Below are 23,189 nucleotides of genomic sequence, written 5' to 3' on the forward strand. Positions count from 1 at the left end.
GGATGTGAAGTATAGTATAGGAAACATAGGAGATAATATTATAATAACTATGTATGGTGCCAAGTGGGTACTAGACCTCTCAGGGCTATCATTTCATAAGTTACATAAATGTTTAACCACTATAGTATATATCTAACACTAATATAATATTGAATGTTAACTGTAATTGAAAATCGTTTTAGTGAAAAAAATAAGTAGTGTGAAATAACATCAAAAGAAGAGAAAAGACTCTGGTACATATCTAACAAAATATATACAGGCTTTCTGTGGTAAAAAGTATAAAACACTGATAAAAAGAATCAACAAAGATCTAAATAATTGGAGAAATATACTGTATTCTTGAATGAGAAGACTCGATATTGTGAAGATAACAATTCTTTCCAAATTGATCTATTGGTTCGATATCATCTCAATCAAAATCTCAGCAAAATTTTTTGAAGAAACTGACAAGCTAACTCTAAAATTTATGTGGAAAAGCAAAGTTCTCAGAATAGGCAAAATATTTTTAAAAAGAAGAAAATTGAAGGACTCATATTACCTGATTTCAAGACTTACTATAAAAGCTATAAAAGTAATTAAGCCAATATGGTATTGGCAAAGGAGAAACACATATACCAACTGAAACAAATAGAGTCCAGAAATAATCCAAAATTTAAAAGGTTATTAGAAAATTTTTTCAACCATTTTAAAATATAAAAATCATTAACTCACCAGTTATACAAAAACAGGCAGTGGGCCAGATTTGACCTGTGGGCCATAGTTTGCCCGCTTTTATAGGATAAGATTTCATTCTGGAAAAGGCAAAATTTCAAGTACAGAAATCAAATCAATGGTTGTTAGGGGCTGGAGTACGGTAACGGGTGTAAAACTAAAAATGGACAAAAGGAACTTTTTGGGGTGAAGGAAATATTCTGTTTTGATTATAGTGGTAGATATATAACTATATATTTTTCAATATTAACTTAAGTGTATAATTCAAAGTGGTAAATTTTACTGTAAATTATACCTCAAAAAACCTGACTTTTTTAAAAAGTTAGTTTCATAGTGCTAATCTTAAGTCAGTAGGTAAATTAAAAGTATAGCTGTGAGTCCTTATACCTACTTAATCACCAAAGCATATTTTGTTTTTCATACCTAATACCAATAAATTCAAATAGCTATGCCAGTTTTATCAACTTTTTTTGTAATTTCAGATAATACACTATTTTTCCCTGATGATCTCTCTCCAGGCTTAAGTGAAGCTTTGCTAACACAAAACAAGCACCACTACAGGAGTTTCAAGCCCATGAAACATGTACCAGAGCAGGCATGTTTTTAAGTGTGCCACTGATTGAGCTCTGCATCTGAGCTTCTCCCACAATTTAGAATTATCTATGTGAGAGATATGTGTACTTCTACTGTAGAGCTGTTGATACAGTTATGATCTCTGGCATACCTCTCAGTAGATGGCTGAACCTCACTGGGAGAAAGAGAAAGAAGGCAGGAAGAGGAAAATTAGAAAAAGCATTGCTTTGTTTCAGTTCCAGAGAGACTGGAGTACTTACTAGGCTAGTTACCAAGGGACACTGGAACAAAAATCAGAGTCTAGCTGAATGAACTGTGCTATCATCTATCGTGCCTCAAGGGAAGTGGAAGTCTTGTTTCACACATGGGAAGAAGGAAAGTCATATTAGTAGCAAAGTTAGTAATTATATTAGATTAGAACTATTTAAAACCTCTTACTTTACATAAGAACTGTAGTAATCCCAGAGAATGCAGCATTATTAAGGCTGCAGGATGGGATCAAATGGTCCCAGTTATGGGAAGAAAAGAGATATGGAAGCTGCATTCCAGACAGGACCCAACTACAATAATTTGAGATGATAAGAAAAGGTAATAGTTTGAGAGATGTGTATTCATCCTTCCAGTCCTATAAAATGAGCAACTAGTATATGTAGAAGTAGTATATAGGCAGATTCAGGAGCTAAATTACATTACTCGTCAAGAAGAGTATGTCTTGCTTTCCCTTAAATAAATAAGCAAAATTCTATCTGTTCTTCCTCTCCCCGGTCACTCTTCAACCAATCTAATCTAGTTTCTAATCTACGTTCTAATTCTCACAAAGTTTATCAATGATCTCCCTGTATTTAAAATTAATGAACAAATTCCTTACTTTTCATTTTACTGAGTTCTCAACAATATTTGAAATTATGTTTAATTATGTTCACTGTCCCCTTGGCTTTCATAGCACTCTCCTGCTTTTGTTTCTGTATCTGTGGCTCTTCATTTTCTTTCTCCTTTGAAGGTCAAGACTCAGGCCCTCTTCTCTTTTCATTCTATAGCATCTTTTTAGGCAGTCTCACCCATATCTAAGGCTTCAATTTCCACCTGTATATAAATTACTTATAAATGTAAATCGCCATCTCTGACTGCTCCTCTGAGCTTCAATATTCAATTGCCTACTTGACATCTCTATTTGAAAATCTCAACATCACTTGAAATTCAATTATGTGTAAAACTGAACTCACGATTGTCCTATACAAACCAGTTCTCCTCCAGTGTTCCCTACTTCAATAAACAATGCCATTGTTCAATTATACAGGCCTGAAATCTAGAATTATTCTGGAAATCTCTCTCTCTCTTTCAAACACGTAATTTATTTATCACTAAGTCTTCTTGATTTTACTTCCTACATGTGTCTTGAATCCTTCCACTGTCTCCATATCCACTGTCAATACCACAGGCCTTGTTACCATCCACACCCACCTACTCCCCTAGCTAGGCTACTCACATCCACAGTTCTCCCCTTCAATCTATTCTGTACAATACAAATTATTATCACCCCACTGTTTAAAATGACTCCTGATTGTTCTTAAGAAGAAAAAACTTATGAAGATATACAAAGCTTTAAATGCTCTCACTCACATTCACTTCTTTAACCTTTTTTACTTTCTCCTTCTCCTGCTAAGACATTTTGGCTTTCTTTCATCCTTTAGGCTCACCATGGTGCATCTCATTACAGGGTCTTCGTATTTTATACACGCTCTAGCCTCCATCTAGGATTACAATACACACCTTCTTTCTCTTTCTCTTAGGTATCCAGAATAGAACTGATCATAAGCTAGGTAGCACTGATCCATGCTTGACTCCTATTTTAATTCTTTTCCCTTCCCCAGTGTGATTTCCCTTCCCTCAGGTAACCAGTCTTGTATATTTACATAAATGGCATTGTGCCATTTACTTATTTCTGCTTCTTATATTTGCCATTCAACTTTACATTTTATATAAACTGTAGCTAATGTATATGGTGCTTACTGTGTATTAGACAGATAGGTATCATTATTATTCTTATTCTACAGGCAAGTTATTTTTGCTCATGGTCACATAGGTGGTAAGTGGTTAACGCCAGCCCCAAATTCTAGAATCCATGCTCTTAAGCCCTATAGTTTATGCATTTCATTCGTGCATTTTAATGGCTGTGTAATGTTCCCTGTTTCCATAAATCACATTTTATTCATACATTTATTTTTTAAAATGTAAATTCATACATTTATAATTTATTACTACATATTTCTGTAATAACATATTTATAAACATACAATTTTTTCTGCAGTATATTTATAGGAATATAGTACACATACTCAAGTTCATTAAATATTTCTAAACTGCTCTTGCATATAGCTTAACCTAGTTAGCACAACAGTACGCAAGGTATGAAGGTTCCAGTTTTCTCTTGTCCTTGCCAATGTGTAATATTATTGAACATTTTAAATTTTTGGAGCTTTGATATATATAACTTGATGTTTCCTTTTTTTTTTTTAAGTTCATGTTTTTCTGACTCTTAATGAAGTTCAGCCAACTGGACTGCCCTCCTATGAACTACCTATTTACTCTATCCTTTACCAATACTCTATTGGACTTCTTGTATTTTACTGGCTGATTTGCAGGAGTCCCTTATACAGACTACACGTTAATTCTTTACAAGTTAAGTATAGCAAGTATCCTAGTCTGACAACTGACTGTTAATTTTGTACATTGTGTCCTTTGTTTAACAGAGAATTTTTAATTTTGATGTAGTCAAATACATAAGTTTCTCCCTTCCTGGTGTGTGGTTTTGGTAGCTGGCTATAAAAAATCCTTACTTACCCCTCAGTCACAAAAAATTCTACAGTTTCTTTAATAGCTTTATAATTTTGCCTCTCACATTTAGGCTTTTAATCGATCTGAAGTTTATTTTTATATGTGATGCAAGAATTTAATTTCAATCTTGTCCATATAGAGATTCTACTTTCCCAGCACCATTAAACAGTCCGTCCTTTCTTCCAGTGATTTATAATGGCAATCTATCATATACTATGTTTCAACATGTGCAAAGGTCTATTTATGGACTCTGTAGTCCATTTCATTGGTTTTTGTGTTTGTTCCTATTCCAGAACAACACTGTCAGAATCAAATTCCAAAGACAATGAAAGGTCTAAAAGACCTTAAATATATAAGCTTGAATACATAACTTTCCAGTGATGTAAATCAGAGATCAGCTAACTTTATCTGTAAAGGTCCAGAGAGTAGATATTGTAAGCCTTGTGGGCATAGGGTTTCAGTCACAACTACTCAAATCTGCCACTGAGATGCGAGAGCAGCCATAGAAAAACACGCAAAAAGAAATTAGCTTGACTATGTTCCAATAAAACTTTATTTACAGAAACAGGCAGTAGGCAGGATTTGAACCACAGACCAATTTTGCAGATCCTGATATAGATAAAAGAAGCAAAGATATACTCTAATTTAAAACTTTTATTACAAATGAATATTTGACACATATTAAAATATTAATTTAGAAATATTGCTTTTTCCACTCTTATTTCATAAAGCTATTTCATAATCCAAATTTTTAATGTGTATTTACTACATCAATGTCTCCATAACCACTAAAGCAACTCGCTGTTTTCCAAAATAAATTTTCATCACTCTGAGTTCTTTGAGAAAACAAAACTTTTCAAACTGTTAGTGGTAATCCTGCTCTTCCTGGCAATTTTATATCCAGCTGCATAAGCTTTTGTTGCTATTGTTTTTTTTCATTCATCTGACAGGTATGCTTTCATGATCTCCACAAACTAACCAATTATATTACTCTTTTTTAAAAATAATCTTTAAAAGGTTTGTTTATTACAACTTCTAACACTAGCCATTGTGAGGTCATACCCCTGAGAATTTCTAGACTGATGCTAAATTTCTTTATCTTCCTTTTCACAAATTCCTTCAGGTACAGTACATCTCTTTACCCATGCAGAATACATTCCAAGAACCCCAGTGGATGCCTAAAATTGTGGATAGTACCAAACTCAATTTATATATACTATGTTTTTTTCCTATACATACATACCTATGATAAAGTTTAATTTATAAACCAAACACAGTAAGAGATTAACAATAATAATAAAATAGAACAATTCTAACAATACATAATAATAAAAGTTATAAGAATGTGGTCTCTCTCTTCTCCAGTAATTTTTAGACTTTTCAGTCCAAACCTATTCTTGAATCTGTATGTCCATTCCTTACTCGCAGTAAATGGCTTGGTGTCACTCATTTCAGGGTATTCCTCACTGAAGTCTTTGTATGGGCCCAATGCTTTCTTGCACAACATGTTTTTCATGTCTTACATCCACAAATTTGATGCCTTTCCCATCTTAATTAATAAGCACGTAAACACACTGTGGCCAACATTTGCAGTTTAAAGTGCAACAGCAAAACTAACACGAATTTCTTTTTCCTTCCTCATAATTTAAAATATAGAAGATTCCTTCTTATTGTAGATCTTAGCAAACTCAGCATATTTTATTTTCCTTAATAAGTCTAGAACTTCTACCTTTTCACTTAAAGAAAGCACTTTTGGCTTCTCTTTGGCATGTTCGAATTGCCAACATCACTACACTTATACTTTGGGCCAGAATTAAGTAAATAAGGGTTACTGGAACATAAGCACTGCGGTACCACGACAGTAAATCTGATAACTGAGATGGCTACTAAATGGCTAATGGTTGGGTAACACGTACAGTGTGGAGACACTGGACTAAGGGATGATTCACATTCTGGGCAGGACAGGTGGGACAGTGCAAGATTTCATCACAGTCAGATTGATGCACAATTTAAAATTTATAAATTGTTTCTTTTTAGAATTTTCCATTTAATATTTTCAGACCGCAGTCAATAGCAGGTAAATGAAAGAGCAAAAAGCAAAAATATGGATAAGGCGGTACAACTGTAATCTCTGTATGTATCGGTATGTTTATTTGAGATCCTTTAATGATAATGTGTCTTCTCCAAGCAATACTTTGTAGTTTAAAGAAATTGGGGGCTTCTCATAATAAGATAGATTTTATCAGAACTCAAAATAAAGCCATGAATTTTTATTAGTGGGATGACTTCAGAAAAAATAAAGAACACCATAGATTCAGACTATGTAGTACTTTGGCTTTGTAACTTGTTTTGATATCTGGCAAATGGATCCTCCTTTTTGTTCTTGAAAATTGTTTTACTATTTGTAAAACATTTTTCTTCCAAATAATCCTTTTATCCAGTTCTCTTGAAAATCCTGGTGGAATTTTTATTGAAATTGCATTACATTTATACATTAGTTTTAGGAGAATTGACATCTTTACAATCTTAAGTCTTCCCTCCTACAAACATAGTAAGTCCATTTATTGCCAATCCTCAAAAATCTGTAACAATCTATATGGCTTTACAGGCAATCTTTTAACTCAAAGTTTTCAACCTTTAACTTGAAATCCACCCTAAGGAGTTCATGGATAGACCTGTATTTCAATTTAATTGGCACCCTTTATAAGTGCTTGTATTATATTTTATGTATTATGTTTTATTGCTTGTATTATATTATATTTTGTATTTGTTTTCATTGTACTTCAAAACATTATTTTGAGACAGAGTCTATAGGATAACTTGTCAAAAAAACAGATTAAGGACCTCTATAAGATATTCTCATATTCTATATGTTGTTTCAGAATAAAAGTAAAAGAAAGTTCCTCAACAATTTCATGAAGCCAATATAACCCTACTACTTCCTACTCTTCATTTCCATAACTCCTCATTATTCTCACTGCACTTCAATATCACTTCCTTGAAAAGGTATTCCTTAACATCCCTATGCCAAATTCCTCCATTCAATATTTTCAAAGCACTATAGTATATTGCATTTCCACAGGTGCACCTTTTATTCATATATATGATTATCTGATTAATGCCTAGCTCTCTAATTAGAAAATATACTCCATGAGGATTGTTTTATCTGTTTCCTTTCTCCATTGTATCCCACTGACTGGCATAATGCATGGCTCATAACCAACTTCTCAATAAATATTTACCAAATGCTTGAATTAATGATGAATAAACAAATGTGTATTATGTATGTACTATTTTATAAGTGATGTAGCAAAAATAAAATTAATGTTAAATATGACCCAGTCTTGTTGTCATCAATAAGATAGGTCATACATACACACACATATATGTGTGTGTTTGTGTGTGTGTGTGTATACATATATATGTATAGAGAGAAAGAGAGAGACAGAGAGAGAGAGAGAGACAAGAGCTGACATAAGATGAATATAAATAAACTATAATACAAGGCAAAATGAAACATATGCTAAATAAATATATAAGAAAAATGGTCCTGGAGCACAAGGAGCCATTAATTGTAAATGGTGTTGGCATGACTTCATAGAAGAGGGCCATAGTTTTTAAATATCCTATATATCTTGGACTTAAAGGATGTGCAAAATTGTGATAGACAGAAAATGAAGAATGATTCAATGTGAAGTATTTCATAAGCAAAGCATGAAGCAGATGGAGAATTCAGTAAGTTGAAAGTATTCTCATTTGGCATAAAGTATGTATGAGTTACAAATGGCAAGAGAAATATAGTAATAGAAGCTGGAAAGACAACTCGAGGGAAAATATCTCAAATTCCATGCTAAGGATCATTTCCCATATTATCTGATATCCAACTTAGTTTGTGACATCAGACGTTATAGAAATCAGTAAGACAAAGATAAAAAATATTATAAAACTACCTCAAATAAATATTTGGTTCACTCTTTTTAGGCTAACAATATTTCTCCGAAACAATTTGTAACTACTGCACCAAAAAAAACACATTAAACATTAAAATATGCTTTATATCAAAATTCACATGAAGTTCTTTATATAATATTAATCCTTTATCTTTAATATACATATTTAATACAAATGGCTTTGCTTCTGTTTCATGATGCCACCATAACCAGTATCCAAAAGACAATAAAATTCAGAAGATCTATTTCTTCAAAAAATAAAAAATAAAGCTTTTATATAATCACTAGATATACAACTTGGAAGTGAAATGATTAGTCCATTCACAAAATGAAATAATTGATGTCAGAGACTGAGATTTAAAATAACTAAAAGTACACTCATAGCTTATTACTGACATTAGGAAATGATTATCCTCAATATGTGGATATCCCTCTCTGAAGCTAAAAGAGTGTTTCATTGCTTCTCTAAAATTTGTTTCTTAAAGAAAAGTACTTAAGAAATTCAATCCTGAAAAAAAAATAATGATAAATAGGAGAAACATTTTAAGATCATTATAAATATTCTACTTTCAACTTCTTTCTGCTTAACTAAAATAAAGCACCTCTTTGAAAGACAACAGAGAGTAAAACACGTTTATGCACTACTGCCTGGGTAACACCAAGTGCCCATCGTATAAATAAATAATTTTTTAAAACCCTCTGATTACATTATTTACATTTTTTATGGTTTGTTTGAACTTAATTGAATTTAGAGACTGGTGTCAAAAACTGTAAATCTTGAACTATTAAATGATGTAGCAACACAATTGCTACTTATCTTGCTGGCAACTAAGATAGCGAAATAATAACTAATATAAGTAAATATATGAGGATGTACTTTTTAAAAGTTGAATGTAAAAACTGCAAATTCCCTGAATCTATACCAAACCTAATGAATTTAAATCTCTGGAATAGAAACCCAAGAATCTGATTTCTTAAGAAGCTCCCAGATGGTTCTCAGAATTACTAGTATACAGAATCATTTATGATTTGAATCCTGCTTTGTTCTACAGTTTAATCCATGGCTGCTCCTCTTCTAACATTTACACTAGGACAATAACGTTCTACCAGAGTTCTTCAATCATATGCTCTTTCACAGCTTTGCATATGCTGTTCTATCAACTACAGTACAATTTACTTTTGTTCGTAGTTGATAGAACAGCATATCAACTACAAGCATTCAAGACCTCGTTCAGTTTTCAACAACCCCATCTGACCCCCACCAAGCAGAGCCAAACATTTACTCCTATGTTGTTCCTCTGAACAATTTATTATAATTATTCTTATGTACATTGTCTGTCTAGGACCATTCATCTTTTGCCTGGCACAGTGTCTTGCACATACTAAGAAGTTAATGTGTGTTTTATTTAAAATTGAGTTGAGATATTTTAAATAAGCAAGAAAAATGCAGTATTTCTATGGTGGAGAAATAATGAAAACTTATTTTTAGACATGTTTCAAATCCTGGTGTCATTACCCATTACCTACATGAAACAGCTGGCAAGTTACTTAACCTGAGTACCAGTGTCTACATCTGTCAAGCTGGGATTTTAACATAGACTTCATAGAGTTACTATGATGACTGCAATAACATATGAAGGCAACCTAGCTAAATGTTTCTGTTTCTCCATTCTCTCTTCTCGTTTACAGGTTCTTTATGTCTTGGCTTGGACTTGGCTCTTTTCCTTATAGGAGAAGCAACTGTTCCCCAAGTTCTACATTACCTATAATACAATTCAAGGTTTTAGTATCTGGTTAGGTATTTTTTTTTAATCATTAAAGGAACTAAAATTGTATATCTGATTAATCAAATGGAAAACTGTATTTCTATATTATCACTTTTCTTAACTATGATTATTATTCCAAGGTTTAGGTTGATCAGATACTATAAAGATTTTTCCTTTAACAGTCAAATCTGTGAAACTCTTTAACCTTAATATATGACTTGATTATTAACCAAACTGAAGTATTCAAATAAATATCCTTTTAATACTGATTGTCATCATAGAATGAATTTAAAGTAGTGCTTTTTACAAGTCCAATAAATGTAGTCATATATTGTTATGGAATCCTATCATATGTTATCATACTGTTTTTAGAGTGCTTTTCAAACTGCAGAGTGTAACCCAGTACTAGGACATACAATCAATTTGGCTGGCCAATACTCACAATTTTTTAATGAAACAAAATAGATCAGAGCACTGGAAAAAGTGTAAGTAAGTATTTCATGCGAATCTTGTTTCTATTACACACATACACATCATCATATGTAGGTATGTGAATACTGGATTATAATGCAAAATATATTTCTTTTTATGGATGGAAGTTAAAATTTGTTTAAGTATGAAAGCTACTGCTTTACTAATCAGCTGAGAAAAAAGATTAGTGTCCTTTTATGATAAAAAGATAGATGGTCATACCAAATAAACTTCTAAATAGCTCCCTAAATGACTATTGCAACTCTGATGTTTGTTCTAAAATACAAATCAGATCATATCATCTTATGTGCTGTTCCTCTGCCTGAAATGCCTTCTCTCCCTTTTTCAGCCAGATGCAGAGGCACCAAAACATCAAGCAGTAGAGAATGCTCGACAAACAGTACCTATAGCATTACCATATAAATTAATGGGAAACTAGAGACATAGAGACCTTGACACAGTAACTAGATTTAATATTTTAAAATATTTTAAAAGAGCTGAAGAACTTCACTTTCACAAATAACTACAAAATTCTCTTGCAAAGTAATAGGAAAAAAATAATGACATCAGAATATATATAGTAGCACTATTCATAATAGTCAAATATTGGAGACAACCTCAATATACAGCAATAACAAAATAGATAAATAAATTGTAGTATATTCAGATACTAGAGTACCACAAAACCATGAGAATGAATGAACTACAACTACATGCAATCATGTGGATGAATCTCACAAACATCATGTTAAACAAAATAATACAGACCCAGTAGAATACATACTATATGGTTCCATTAATATAAAGTCTAAATATAAATAGGCAAAAATAATTTGTGGTGCTAGAAAGAAGTCAGGATAAAAGTCACCCTCTGGGGTAGAATGTAGTCCTCCCTGGAAGTAGGAATGAAGAAGAGATCCTAGAGGGCTGGTATAATGTTCTGCTTTATGTTCCTGGTAATGGTTTCCAGATAAGTTCACTGTCTAGCAATTCAATGAGCTATATATTTTCAATTTGTTATGTTTTAATAAAAATCTTTACTTGGCAATAAGCACTTTGCTACTTTTATCAATTTTTCTAACTACATTCTGAACAAGCAATCTATCATTCACATTAAATTCACAATAAATTTTTATTTATTTATCCTCCTTTGAGACAAAAGGAATTTAAGGTGGTTCTAAAGTACATGACAGATGCAGTCAATTTTATATTATTCGGATTGAAAAATATCTATGTTGGACCTGGAAACACACTTATGCGCAGGAACTGCCATCATCATTTCTTAACTCATCAACTGCATTGACCTGTGAAGCACCAGTAAGAAGCACAGAGCTTACACAAAAACTTCTTTGTCCATATCATGCTCAATTTAAAAAAAAAAAAAAGAGGAATTTTTAAAGTAAAATTAAATTAACAATATTCTCAAGGATCCTTCAATTTCCATTGTCATTAGCCTTCAAAACAATAAAACAGACCCTTTTGAGTTAATAATAGGCTGCACATACATTTAGAAATTTCACCTCTGATCCTAGGCTCAGTTCTACTGCAAGTTAACATGATTAAGTACGGCAAACGAATCATGTGATACACTAGGTCTTATCAATATGTACAAGCAGTGTTTCCAAAACTCTCTATGACCAGAAACCTAGAGATTTAATCTGGAAGAGGTAGGAGAGAAAAACTGCCCCAGAGTCTTAATGGAAAAGACCGTAATAAGTCATGTTAACAATTAACACTTCAGCGAAAGCCTCAAAATGTTGATTCTAAAAAGACACAAACAATTTTCCCTGGACTGTTGGAAATCTGCTTTATCAGAAGACTGAATAGGAGAGTATTAAGAATCCTTCAAAGCAAATGATCTTTGGAGAAAAACAGCTAACCAATGACTCTTGGATCAAGCAGATGACAAACCAATTAGGCAGCTTCCACTCAAGAACAGAAGAATGATTTCTAATATCTCTGCTCTTCCTTTTTAAAATCACTGTTTACTATCCATCTTATTTTTATTACACTTTGGCATCTCTGATGATTAACTAAAGGTTTCTCAGTATGCTTTCACATATTTTCAGTTATCATATTTTTAATCTACTACAGTCTTTCACTATCACCAAAAACAATGCAAAAGCCTTCCTGTAATCCCCATGACAAAGTTTAATAGGTGTTCTCTGAAACTCTACATACAAATTTCTTCCTTCCAGAGGACACTTCTATATTTGAATTGTCTTTATATTATTAACTCTAATCTTCAGTCTTGTGAAAATTAGACCCTGATCCCATGTCATTACAGCAGTTTCAGTAGAAACAACAGGACCAGGAGTAGAGATTAATATTGGAGTCATACTTGCTATAGTAGTATTCTTTTGGCAAATCTTTATCTTTCAGCATCCTGAAATTTCCATCTCATTGCAATAAATGAGAATCAAATGTAAAATAATTGTAATAAATGTTATGACTACTCATTATATAGAGTTGCCTCTCTTCATGAGAAATGGAAAGACTTTCTAGATGTCTTTGTGGTTAGTTAAGAGCCTTGTGACATGTTTTGGGCAATGAGCTGTAAGCAAAAGTGGTCTATGGCACTTCCTGTATTACAGAGTTAAGAGTATGTGTGATAATGTCCATTCTCTCTCTTCCTCTAATGCAGCAAACCTGATAGCTATGTGTTCCAGCTGGCTTACTGACAAGATGAGAGCAGGCTGGCTCCCTGGGCTACCACTTGAAAGAGAAGCATTCTATAACTTATAAATAAGTCTCAGTCATTTAGTGGGCTGTGCTGTTAGGCTATTACCTTCACAAATGCTTCTCAGCTTTTTTTCTCCTTTTGGTGAGACAGGAAGGCTAACGGGGACTGAAGTTGGCTATTTCCCTTCTCTCACATTGGTTGGTTAGGCTCTAATAAATTAGTTTCCCTTTAGAACGAAAAGCTCTGGGAATATTTCAAAATGGTTACTTTCCTCCTCTTCCTGCTGGAAATACGAGAGAATTTTCCCCTGATCCTCATTTTGGGAACCTGGTGAGGTTCCTAAAAGTAACACTCACAAAACTGGAGGTTCCCCTAAGGCTGGGCTCCCAGGAATTTTTAACTCCGAAGTTAGGCCACACTCAACCTTCAGTAGTTCATCAATTATAGTTTAAATTTTCCTACCAGACCCTAGCCCTAGTGGTTTCTGTTCCCAGTAAGCTATTAATTCTCTTTATTCACCTCTATCTCCAGTTGTTGGGGCATTGATTTGCCCTGTGACCTCAATTTTCTGATAGATCTAAGAAAATTAAAGAAGAGTTGTTAATAATTAGTTTGTTCAATTTTTTTCCTGTTGTGAGGATGGGAGTGACAACTTCCATACTCTACATGTCGAAGAGAAAACCCTAAGTCTTCACAATATTGTTGTTAATTGCTTATCAGTATGTCTTTTTCCCACTTGAATTGTGAAATATTTGATAGTAGGTACCATAGTCTTTTTATCTCTGGATTCCTAGTACCCTGCACAGTGTGAGAATTCTTCAGGGCTCTGTCATGGACCTTCTTATCTGCTCTTTATCCCTCCCTCCCTCTCTCTCTCTCTCTCTCTCTCATCTGATGTACCACACTGACAACTCCAAAAGTTACATCTCCAAGCAATCTATATTTCTCCTTCAAAGTTGGCTTATTTATAGACATTTTAAACTTAAAGCGTTTAAAACTTAAGTTTTAGTTTCTACTCTTAACCTGTTCACCCTTTTCCCTTCTTGATCATAAATAATCCCATCGCCACCCAATTGGCTCTTCCAAACAGAAATCTTGCAGCTATTTTTGGTTCTTTTCTCTATCTTACTAACTTCCTCCAAACCTACTCCACTAACAAATCGTATCATTTTGACTTCCACATATAATCCCATTATAATTCTCTCTATCTTCACTGTAATTAACTTGGTCCATGTCATCATGACCTCTAGCAGAGATCTTCACAAAAGCCTCCTCATTGCTCTCTCCACCTCTACTCTCACTCATTCATAGAGCAGCCAGATTGATCTGTTACACAAATTAAATCATATCACTCCCAAGTTTAAAGCTTTTCAATATCTTTCCTTTATACTAATACTCAGCTCCAAACTCTGTATCATTATATATAAAAACACTACTCCATCTGAGTCCTATTTCTGGAGCCTCATCTCCTGCCACATTTCCTCTTGTCTACTATATCACAGCTACATTGGTCTTCTTCCTATCTCTCAAGTCCTTTGCTACCTAAAGACTTTCACATATGACGTTCCCTAGGTTTAAAACTCTTCTCCTTAGCATTTTTTCCTATTAAAAGATCACATAATCAAAGATTACTACATTAAATGGTCATCTGATTCCAATAATTCAAATTTTAGATTTTCCAAGTATTTAAAAGTATATTTATTATTTATCAAATCACAATGAGTGAAACTGTTATTGCATGAAAATTAAAAACTAATCCAATTGACTAGTTTGTATTTTAAAATTTTCTTTCTTACCTTTGACATTATGGTAGATATTGGGGATACAATAACTGTTAAAATAACAGTTGCATTACAAAATATTCATCATTTTTTCCAAGTATGCCCATCCTTAATTATCCAGGAATATGTTTTACGCTTTACATATAACTTATATTATATTGCCTTTATAGACAACTTTCCCTCATTTTGATGGTGATGCAAAAAAATAGTAATAGAAAAAAGATAATACTATTTAATTTCTATATTAAACAATTTCTGCAAGGGTTAAATGAACTGACAATTGAAACAAATAGCTCAATTTTCTATGCCTCAAAATGTGTGGAAAGTCAAAGTTAGATACATTGTTCTTCTTATACCTACAATTTCACAAGAATTATCCAAATTATATTAAAATGAAATTCCTCAGAAAATATTAGATTTTTAATACTATCTGATAGAATATTTTGTTATTCTACTATAAAAATGATTATACAGAATACAAAAAAATATAAGTTCTTTTCAACATTTATAAATTAAAATGAATACATAAAATTAGCTCTCAGAAACAGTTTAATGGATGAATAAACAGAAAGTAAGCAGAGAAGTTATTCCACTCAAATGGTAGTCAAAGAGAGAAACAAGTAAGGTGACTCAGAAAGAAGTCTTAGAACTCTGATTTAGGAGAAGATGAATTAAAAGAGAAGATTCAGAAGTAATCCTGGTCTGTGGATCAGAAAGTTAAAAGGAAAGCTCTTACCAGAAATTTTCAGCGTAACAAGAAGATAAAGAAGGTAACTACTGAGAGAATATATTAATTCTGAATTCTTAATTCTGTATATATTACAGAGCAGCAAGAATGAATGAATTGTCCAAGAAACTTTAATGAAAATACCTATTAATGAAGAATTAATTTTTAGAACATCTGAAAGTACTAGTCTTTCCTCCTACCATCTTCCTATATAAAAATCAAAGCAAATTGAATTGTATTTATTATTGAAGTAAAGCTATTTCTTTTGTATTTTGCCTCAATCTTTGTCTATGCCAATCAAATATCACTATTTCAATAATTAGAGATTACTTTTAAAGTTACTAACAAAATACCTATTTTTATTTAATGCCCATCATAATCTACTAAATAATGACTTAATCTTGATTATTCTCTAAAACTCGCAAACAAGAAACAAAATTGAAGTAATTTAAAATTGAGGCCAAGTTTTATCTAATTATATTTTGCTATTGATTTTACTATTTTAAGTTTCAGTGCCTTAGGAAAAAAACAGCAAAACACTGATACCGTGTGTCATTTTTATATAATTTTTGCTAATTAGAGATTATTAAATTTATTTCTATTCCTTGTGACGCAGTATTACTATATCATAAAAGTATAAAACATCTGAATCAACTGTAAAGAAATAACTGAGTTCTTATTATAGATTAGCCTCTCTGCGATGCCAAAGATAAAAAGAATACAAGACAAACAAAGGTCTTGACTTCAACTACCTTAAATATAACAACAGTTCCAATTTTAGAACTACATATTAACTATTAGGAGTGGTATATCAGAACATATTTCACTTCATTTGAAACTGAAACAGACAAAATTTTAAATAAAATGCATTTAAGGTAACAAAAAAAATGGATAAGGAGACTACCCTCATCTATAAGACAAAAAATACATTTATCTCCCAGTTTGTATTTAAAGGCAAAACTGAATGCTTTTCTAAATATTTCATCTTAGGGCTCCTAAAAGTCATTCTCGTTCTCTCCTAGAGGTCATGTCGCTTTTCAATCTGCCCATTCCTACAACTAAAGCATCTTCTCCACAGACATAGTTCCTACTTAAAAAAAAGCACAGAGGCAAGATGGTAAGAGCATTTCTGAGTAAGATAGTTTTCATGAAGAGACTGGAATTTAAACACATGCAGTCTTTCTCACATTCTCAGAATTACTTTCACTTCACAACATAAATAATATTGTTTACTTAAATTAAAAAGATATAAGTGTGAACAACTTATTAAAGAATGTTTTTTAATCTGCTAACAACTGAAATAAATGGAATGGACCTTTTTTTTAATGTTTCAGGTCAATGTGAGAATAAATTTTTGCATTTCCTAAATAATGGTTCATAACCTAATGAAATGTTCAGTGAAAACAGGATTCAGTAGTCAAATAAGATTAGTAAATGTATGTTCTAACACCTTGGAGCATGTTTAGACAGTCAGACCTATTACAATAAAGAAACCTGCTTAACCTTTCTTAAAGAACCTTTCCAAATTACTTAATCACAGATTGAATTTGGGGATTAATACCTCTTAATGTCCTCTGGAATTATTTTTGAAAGAAATATACTTTGGAATATATTTCATTATTGGAGAAAGATATTTTACTGGATTAATACAGTTTACGTTATTTATACTAAAATTGGGGGAAGAATTACTTCTTTGTTTTTATTACCCTATAAATTATCCTTGTTTTCGTTTTAGATTTCCGGGGCATAATTAAAGTGAAAGTATAAAACTCATAACCTAACAATTTTAATTTCTGAGGAATAATATTTCAAGGGCAGTATTTTAATACATACTCATCAGTATGTTATACTATCAGAGATAATATTTAGTCTATACAGATCAGCTTACTTACGTCTGGGGCTCCTTTTCATTTTGTTGTTTTTGCTGGGGCTGAAGAACGTTATTTACCAGTTCAGTGATCCCACTAAAGGGAAACCACCTGTTTAAATAAGCAAATAATGTGACTGAATAACCAAATGAATAACAACGTAGGTCAAATGTTTTCATATTCATAATAATAGAAATACACAGGCACAAAAGCTACAGCCAATGGAAATGTGAGCTCCAATTATCATCCAGGCAGTCAGAGGTAGGGAAATTAAGTTTGAACACTTAACCAGTCCACAAGCAGGCAGCAATAACTACATCCAGTCAGTATGTGGATGAAGTAAGAAACTGCAAGCAGCTCTCCTACAAGCCAGAGAGTCAGAAAGCAGAAGACACACTAGCTGCAGCCTATCCAGTATTAGTATAAGCTAATACCATCCAAGGTGCAGAAAGCAGAATATGGCAAAAGTACAGAAGTCAAGCCTACTGCACTCAATACATTTACTTACTGTGTCGGTTGTGGTTTGTGTTCTTCTTTGATCCTAAAAAGATAAGTTTGCACAACTGAGTGCACTGTACTACAAAGAAATTTCTATCTACATATCTGTGGTCATATAAAAATGAAAAGTGAGGTTTGTTACATAAAAAAGCTTAGTGCTTTGCTACATACTGGAATTATACATTTAATTCATTTGACACAAAAAAGGGAAGTTGAATCATTTGTTCTTAATAGAGGACTGATATTAAAACTCTACTACTGTTCTAATGATTTCATGATTTAGTCCTCAAGTTTTCTATATGTTTTTATTGATATTAATATTGATACTTTTAAATAATTATTTTAAAGTACCATATTAAACACATTTGGTTTACTGAAGATAAATAGATTTCCTCTTTATTTTTTAAATTTCTTCATTAACATAAATTGAAGTAAAGGTATAATATTTTAAATAAAATATAAGGTTTTATAAATGTATTTTAGAAGACATACAAATGATTTTATTTACTGTTTAAAGGAGTAATTAAAGGAATTAGGGGAAGGGAGGTTATGTATCCACTCTATCTAAAAATGGCTACTGAAATAACTATGTATATTAAATTTAAAATATTCATAAGCTTACGTAAATTATTCATATAACAGATGAAAAATGCATTTAAACTATAATCAACTCGGTGCTTCACTGAAATAACACTGGATATTTAAAAGGTAAGAGAAAGATCATACACAAGAGTAATGATGCCTCTGAACTTTGGCTTCCCACAGTTTGCCTAGGATTGATCCTATGAGGTAAACCCATATGATTTGATCAGTTTTCACTTTCCCAAAGAAAGACTAAGAATTGGTAACTAAAATTGGTCACCAAAATTTAGGACCTTCATTAGGAAATTATATTAATGCTATAAATTAAATTCTTTTTTAAAAAAATTGATTTTCTTTTCCAGAATATTCTTATTTTTATGATATAAGTAATACATGAAAAAGTATACCCTTATACATCTTTGTTTCCCAATGAATAAATATAACTGATAATTATATATCTCTATGTTAACCAAAAAAATTCTGTGTTCTCTGCATAAACTTCAAAAAGTACAATAGTTTTAGCCTAGAGCTAAAACCACATCATTTAGTATATAAAAAATTATATAATGGATTAGTAATAAAAAATTATGTTTAACACCAAATATCACATTAACAAACATAAGCAAACTATAGTGACATTGGATTTTATCTAGAAAACTTATCATTGTATTTCTTTAATAATAAGACAAAAATCGTAACATTTTAGAACAAAAGGGGTCCCATACAGATAATGACAAAGAAAGATTACCATACCAACTCACCAAAATGGAGAACAATTCAAGATTACCCTTTGCCAAATAATAAGGATTTTATAAAAGGAATCATCTTGTTCTCAGTGACAAAAGCTTTTACCATAAATTAATATTAATCTACAAATCAGTTTCCAATTTCAAATCTTTACTTGAAAAAATAAACATAAAAATTCTAATTACCAATTCAGGAATAATTTCTGGGTTTTGCAAAAAATCTATATATAAAATATACAAACATTTGCATCAGCTTCCCAATTAAAATATGTATCATAATATGGCAATATACATATTTATCCTGTCTTTAAATGAATCACAAGTATAAGATTATTCTCCTTTCCAATATTTTAGATAAAAATCAAACCTCAAAGTATCCAACCACAATTAAAATTCATGTTGAGACAATAACTTAAGAACTGATAATATGAAAAATTATATACTTCTTTGACAATACAGTAACATTACTGACAATGAACTCCTACATTCCTGCACTCAAAAAGTGTATGAGAGCAGTCCAGTTTCAATCTGATACATAAAAAGCATGGAAACCATTACTCCCATCCTTACAAGAAAAAAAGCTGAACAAACTGAAAATCAACAACCTTTCTTAAAGCCATGAAGAATTTAGGTCACAGAGCAAACTGCAGCCCCTAAAACTAGAGAAATAAGCAAAGAGATATAGAGCATCACAGTGTACCAAGAGTACAGGCCCAGGAACGGAAGCCCACACCTGGAGCCGGTATCTGTAGGAATACTTTTAACTATAATTGAGCAATTGCTGAAGCTTTAGTGTAGATTAAGAGGTTAAAATTCCAGGAGTTCAGTCACACTTCCATAAATTTTACCCCCAGGAGCCCTATCAGTTGCTCACTGAAATTAGAAAAAAATCTCTCCCTGTACCTAGCAGAAGGAGGGGAAAGCAACCATTCTGAAGCACTCCCAGAGCTCTGTACTCCCCTAACAATATAGCGTCAAGGGAAAATATTTTACCAGAGCCTAACCAACTGGGGATTTACCGAAACCAAACAAGACTGAGGACTGTAAATACCCAATTATATACCCCTCTAGCCTTTGTTATGGAAGAAGGAAAATATCAAACTACAGGCCCCTCTAGCCTTCTACATGAACGGAAGGGAAACACCCAACTCCGGCTCACCAAAAGACTGAGACCTAATTATAGGACTATTGAATGCTTCTCCTGTATAAACACCTTACCACCAAATCAGTAGAATTTCCAAATAATAACAGGGGATCACAACTAAAAGAACTGCAAACTTTAGACACTATTTAGTAAGGAGTCTCTAGGGAAACACAAAACTGAATGACAAAAATAAAGACAACAGAAGAGAATATTCTGGAAAATTGAGTAGAAAGCAACAGAAATCAGTCTCCCCACCTAGACAGCAATGGCAGAATCTGTCTGACAAAACTATTCTGGAAATCTGGAATCTACTAAGGCTTTCAACTTCAGGAGAAGGCTTGAATTATACATTGCAGTTAATTTCAGTCAATTTGAGCTTTTAGCATGCTAGCAGCTACCCATTCCCAATCCCATGGCAGGTAGTTGTACACGTGTTCCTGGAGCAACCTGATACATCTTAAAGGTTCCAGGGTGAGTAAAAAGGATCCTGTCCTCCAACAGAAAACAACAAAACTGGATGAAGGAGGACAATATATATTTCCAAGTTATCACAATATTAGATTCAAATGTCCAGTTTTCAACAAGGAAAAAAAAAATCACTAGGCATACAGAGAAACAGGAAAGTATGACCCACTCAAAGGGAAAAAAAAAAGGATCAACAAAAGCCGTCCCTAAAAAAAACCTGATGGCAGACCTATTAGATAAAGACTAAAACAACCATCTTAAACATGCTCAAAGAACTAAAGGAAGATGTGGAGAAAGTCAAGAAAACAATATATGAACAAAATGGAAATATCGATAAAGAGATAGAAAACCTAAAAAGAAACCAAAAAGAAATTTTGGAGCTGAAAGTACAATAATTGACATTAAAAAATCTCTAAAGGGATTCAAAAGCAGATTTGAGAAGGAAGAAGAAAACAGCAAACGTAAAGATAGAACAAGGAAAATTACTGAATCTGAGGGACAGAAAAAAAAAAAGATTGAAGGAAAGTGACAGAGCCAAAGGGACCTATGGGAACCATCAAGAGGACCAACATAGGCTTGATGTGGGAATTCCAGAAGAAGAGAGAGCTAGAAAGAGAAGGTAGAGGGAAAATTTCAAAAAATAATGGCTGAAAACTTCCCAAACTTGATTTAAAAATAAATATAAACATTCAAAAAGATCAACGAACTCCAAGGTGAAATCACTGACACCAAGACATAATAAACCAATTAAATCTAACAAACATGCAGAATCCTCTATCCAATAAGAACAGAATAAACATTTTTCTCAAGTTCACATAGGACATTTTCCAGTACTGACAATATGTTATGGCACAAATTAAGTCTCCATAGATTTTTAAACATAGAAATCATATAAAGTATTTTTTCTGACCACAAGATGAAGTGAAAAATCGATTAACAGAAAGAAAACCAGATAAGTCGCAAATTTGTAGAAATTAAATAGCACACTCTTTAAAAAAAACAATGGATCAAAGAAGAAAATACCAGGGAAATTAGAAAATACTCAGAAACAAGTGAAAAAAAAAAAAAACCCCAATCTGCCATAACTTATGGGATTTAGCAAAAGAACTGCCAAGCAAGAAATTTATAGCTATAAACACATCGAAAAACAAAGAAGATTTAAAATCAATAACCTACCTTCACAACATAAGAAACCAGGGTGAAAAAAAAATTAACCCCAAGCCACCAGAAGAAAGAAAATAATAAAGATGAGAAGTAAATGAAATTGAGAACAGAAAACAATAGAAAAAATTAATAAAACTAAAAGCTGGTTCCTTGAAAAGATCTACTGAATTCACAAACATTTAGTTAGATGGGCTAAAAAAAAAAAGAGAAGACTTAAATGACTAAAATCATAAATCAAAGTGGGGACTTTACTATTATTCTGCAGAAATAAAAAGGAATGTGAGAGTGCTATGAACAATTGTATACCAACAAGTTGGACAACCTAGATTAAATGGACAAATTCCCAGAAACACAAAACCCTCCAGGAAATCACAAAGTAATAGAAAATCTCATTAGACCTATAACTAGTTAAGAACATTGAATTACTAATCAAAAATCTCTATTAAAGAAAAACCTAGACCTAGCACCTTCACTGGTAAATTCTACCAAACATTTAAAGGTGAATTAATACCAATCCTTTTCACCTTTCCCAAAAATTCAAGAGGAAAGAACACTTCTTGATGCATTTTTTGAGGTCGCCATTACTGTAATACCAAAGACAGACAAAGACTCAAGAAAACTACAGATAAATATTCAAATACTATCTAAAGTGATCTACGGATTCAATTCAACTCATCAAAACCCATGTTTTATGCAGAAATACAAAAATCCATTCTAACTTCATATGGAATCTCCCCCAAACAGCCAATGTAATCTTAAAGAGGAAGAATAAAGCCAGATTCCAAACTTACTACAAAGCTACAGTAATCACTGTGGTACTGGCATAAAGACAGATACAGATCACTGGACTAGAATAGAGCCCAGAAATAAACCCGCACATATAATGTCAAATGTTTTTTGACAAAGGTTGCAAGACCATTACATGGGGAAAAGATAGTCTTTTCAACAAATGAGAAAACTGGATATCCACATGCAAAAAATTAAGTTGGACCCTTACTTAACACTGGATGCAAAAATTAAATCAATCAGAGGTGTAAATGGTAAGACCTAAAACTATAAAATTTGTAGAAGATAATATAAGACAAAAGCTGCAAAACCTTGGATTTGGCGATGATATCTTGGATATAACATCAGAAGCAAAGGCTATAAAAGAGAAAAAATAGACAAACTGGACTTCATAAAAGTTTTTAAATTTTGTTCATCAAAAGACAATATCAATGGAGTA

The 23,189-nt window shown here is 32.3% G+C and overlaps 1 protein-coding gene across 15 annotated transcripts in view; it reads right to left on the reverse strand.

Annotated features, from left to right (window-relative positions):
* The window catches only part of RIMS2 (regulating synaptic membrane exocytosis 2), a 549,058-nt gene that overhangs the window by 430,187 nt on the left and 95,682 nt on the right, over nt 1-23,189 (reverse strand). For 10 of the 15 annotated variants that reach the window (XM_015593047.2, XM_015593053.2, XM_015593049.2 and 7 more), the window contains 2 exons: nt 17,874-17,906; nt 17,390-17,476 (listed from right to left, as the gene is read on the reverse strand). The exons of the other annotated variants lie outside the window; for them this stretch is intronic. In XM_015593047.2, coding sequence (XP_015448533.1) covers nt 17,390-17,476; nt 17,874-17,906 — 120 coding nt within the window. The remainder of the gene's footprint in view (nt 1-17,389; nt 17,477-17,873; nt 17,907-23,189) is intronic. 15 annotated transcript variants of the gene reach the window in all.

This window comes from Pteropus alecto, unplaced genomic scaffold (assembly GCF_000325575.1).
Source record: "Pteropus alecto unplaced genomic scaffold, ASM32557v1 scaffold164, whole genome shotgun sequence".
NCBI lineage: Eukaryota > Metazoa > Chordata > Mammalia > Chiroptera > Pteropodidae > Pteropus > Pteropus alecto.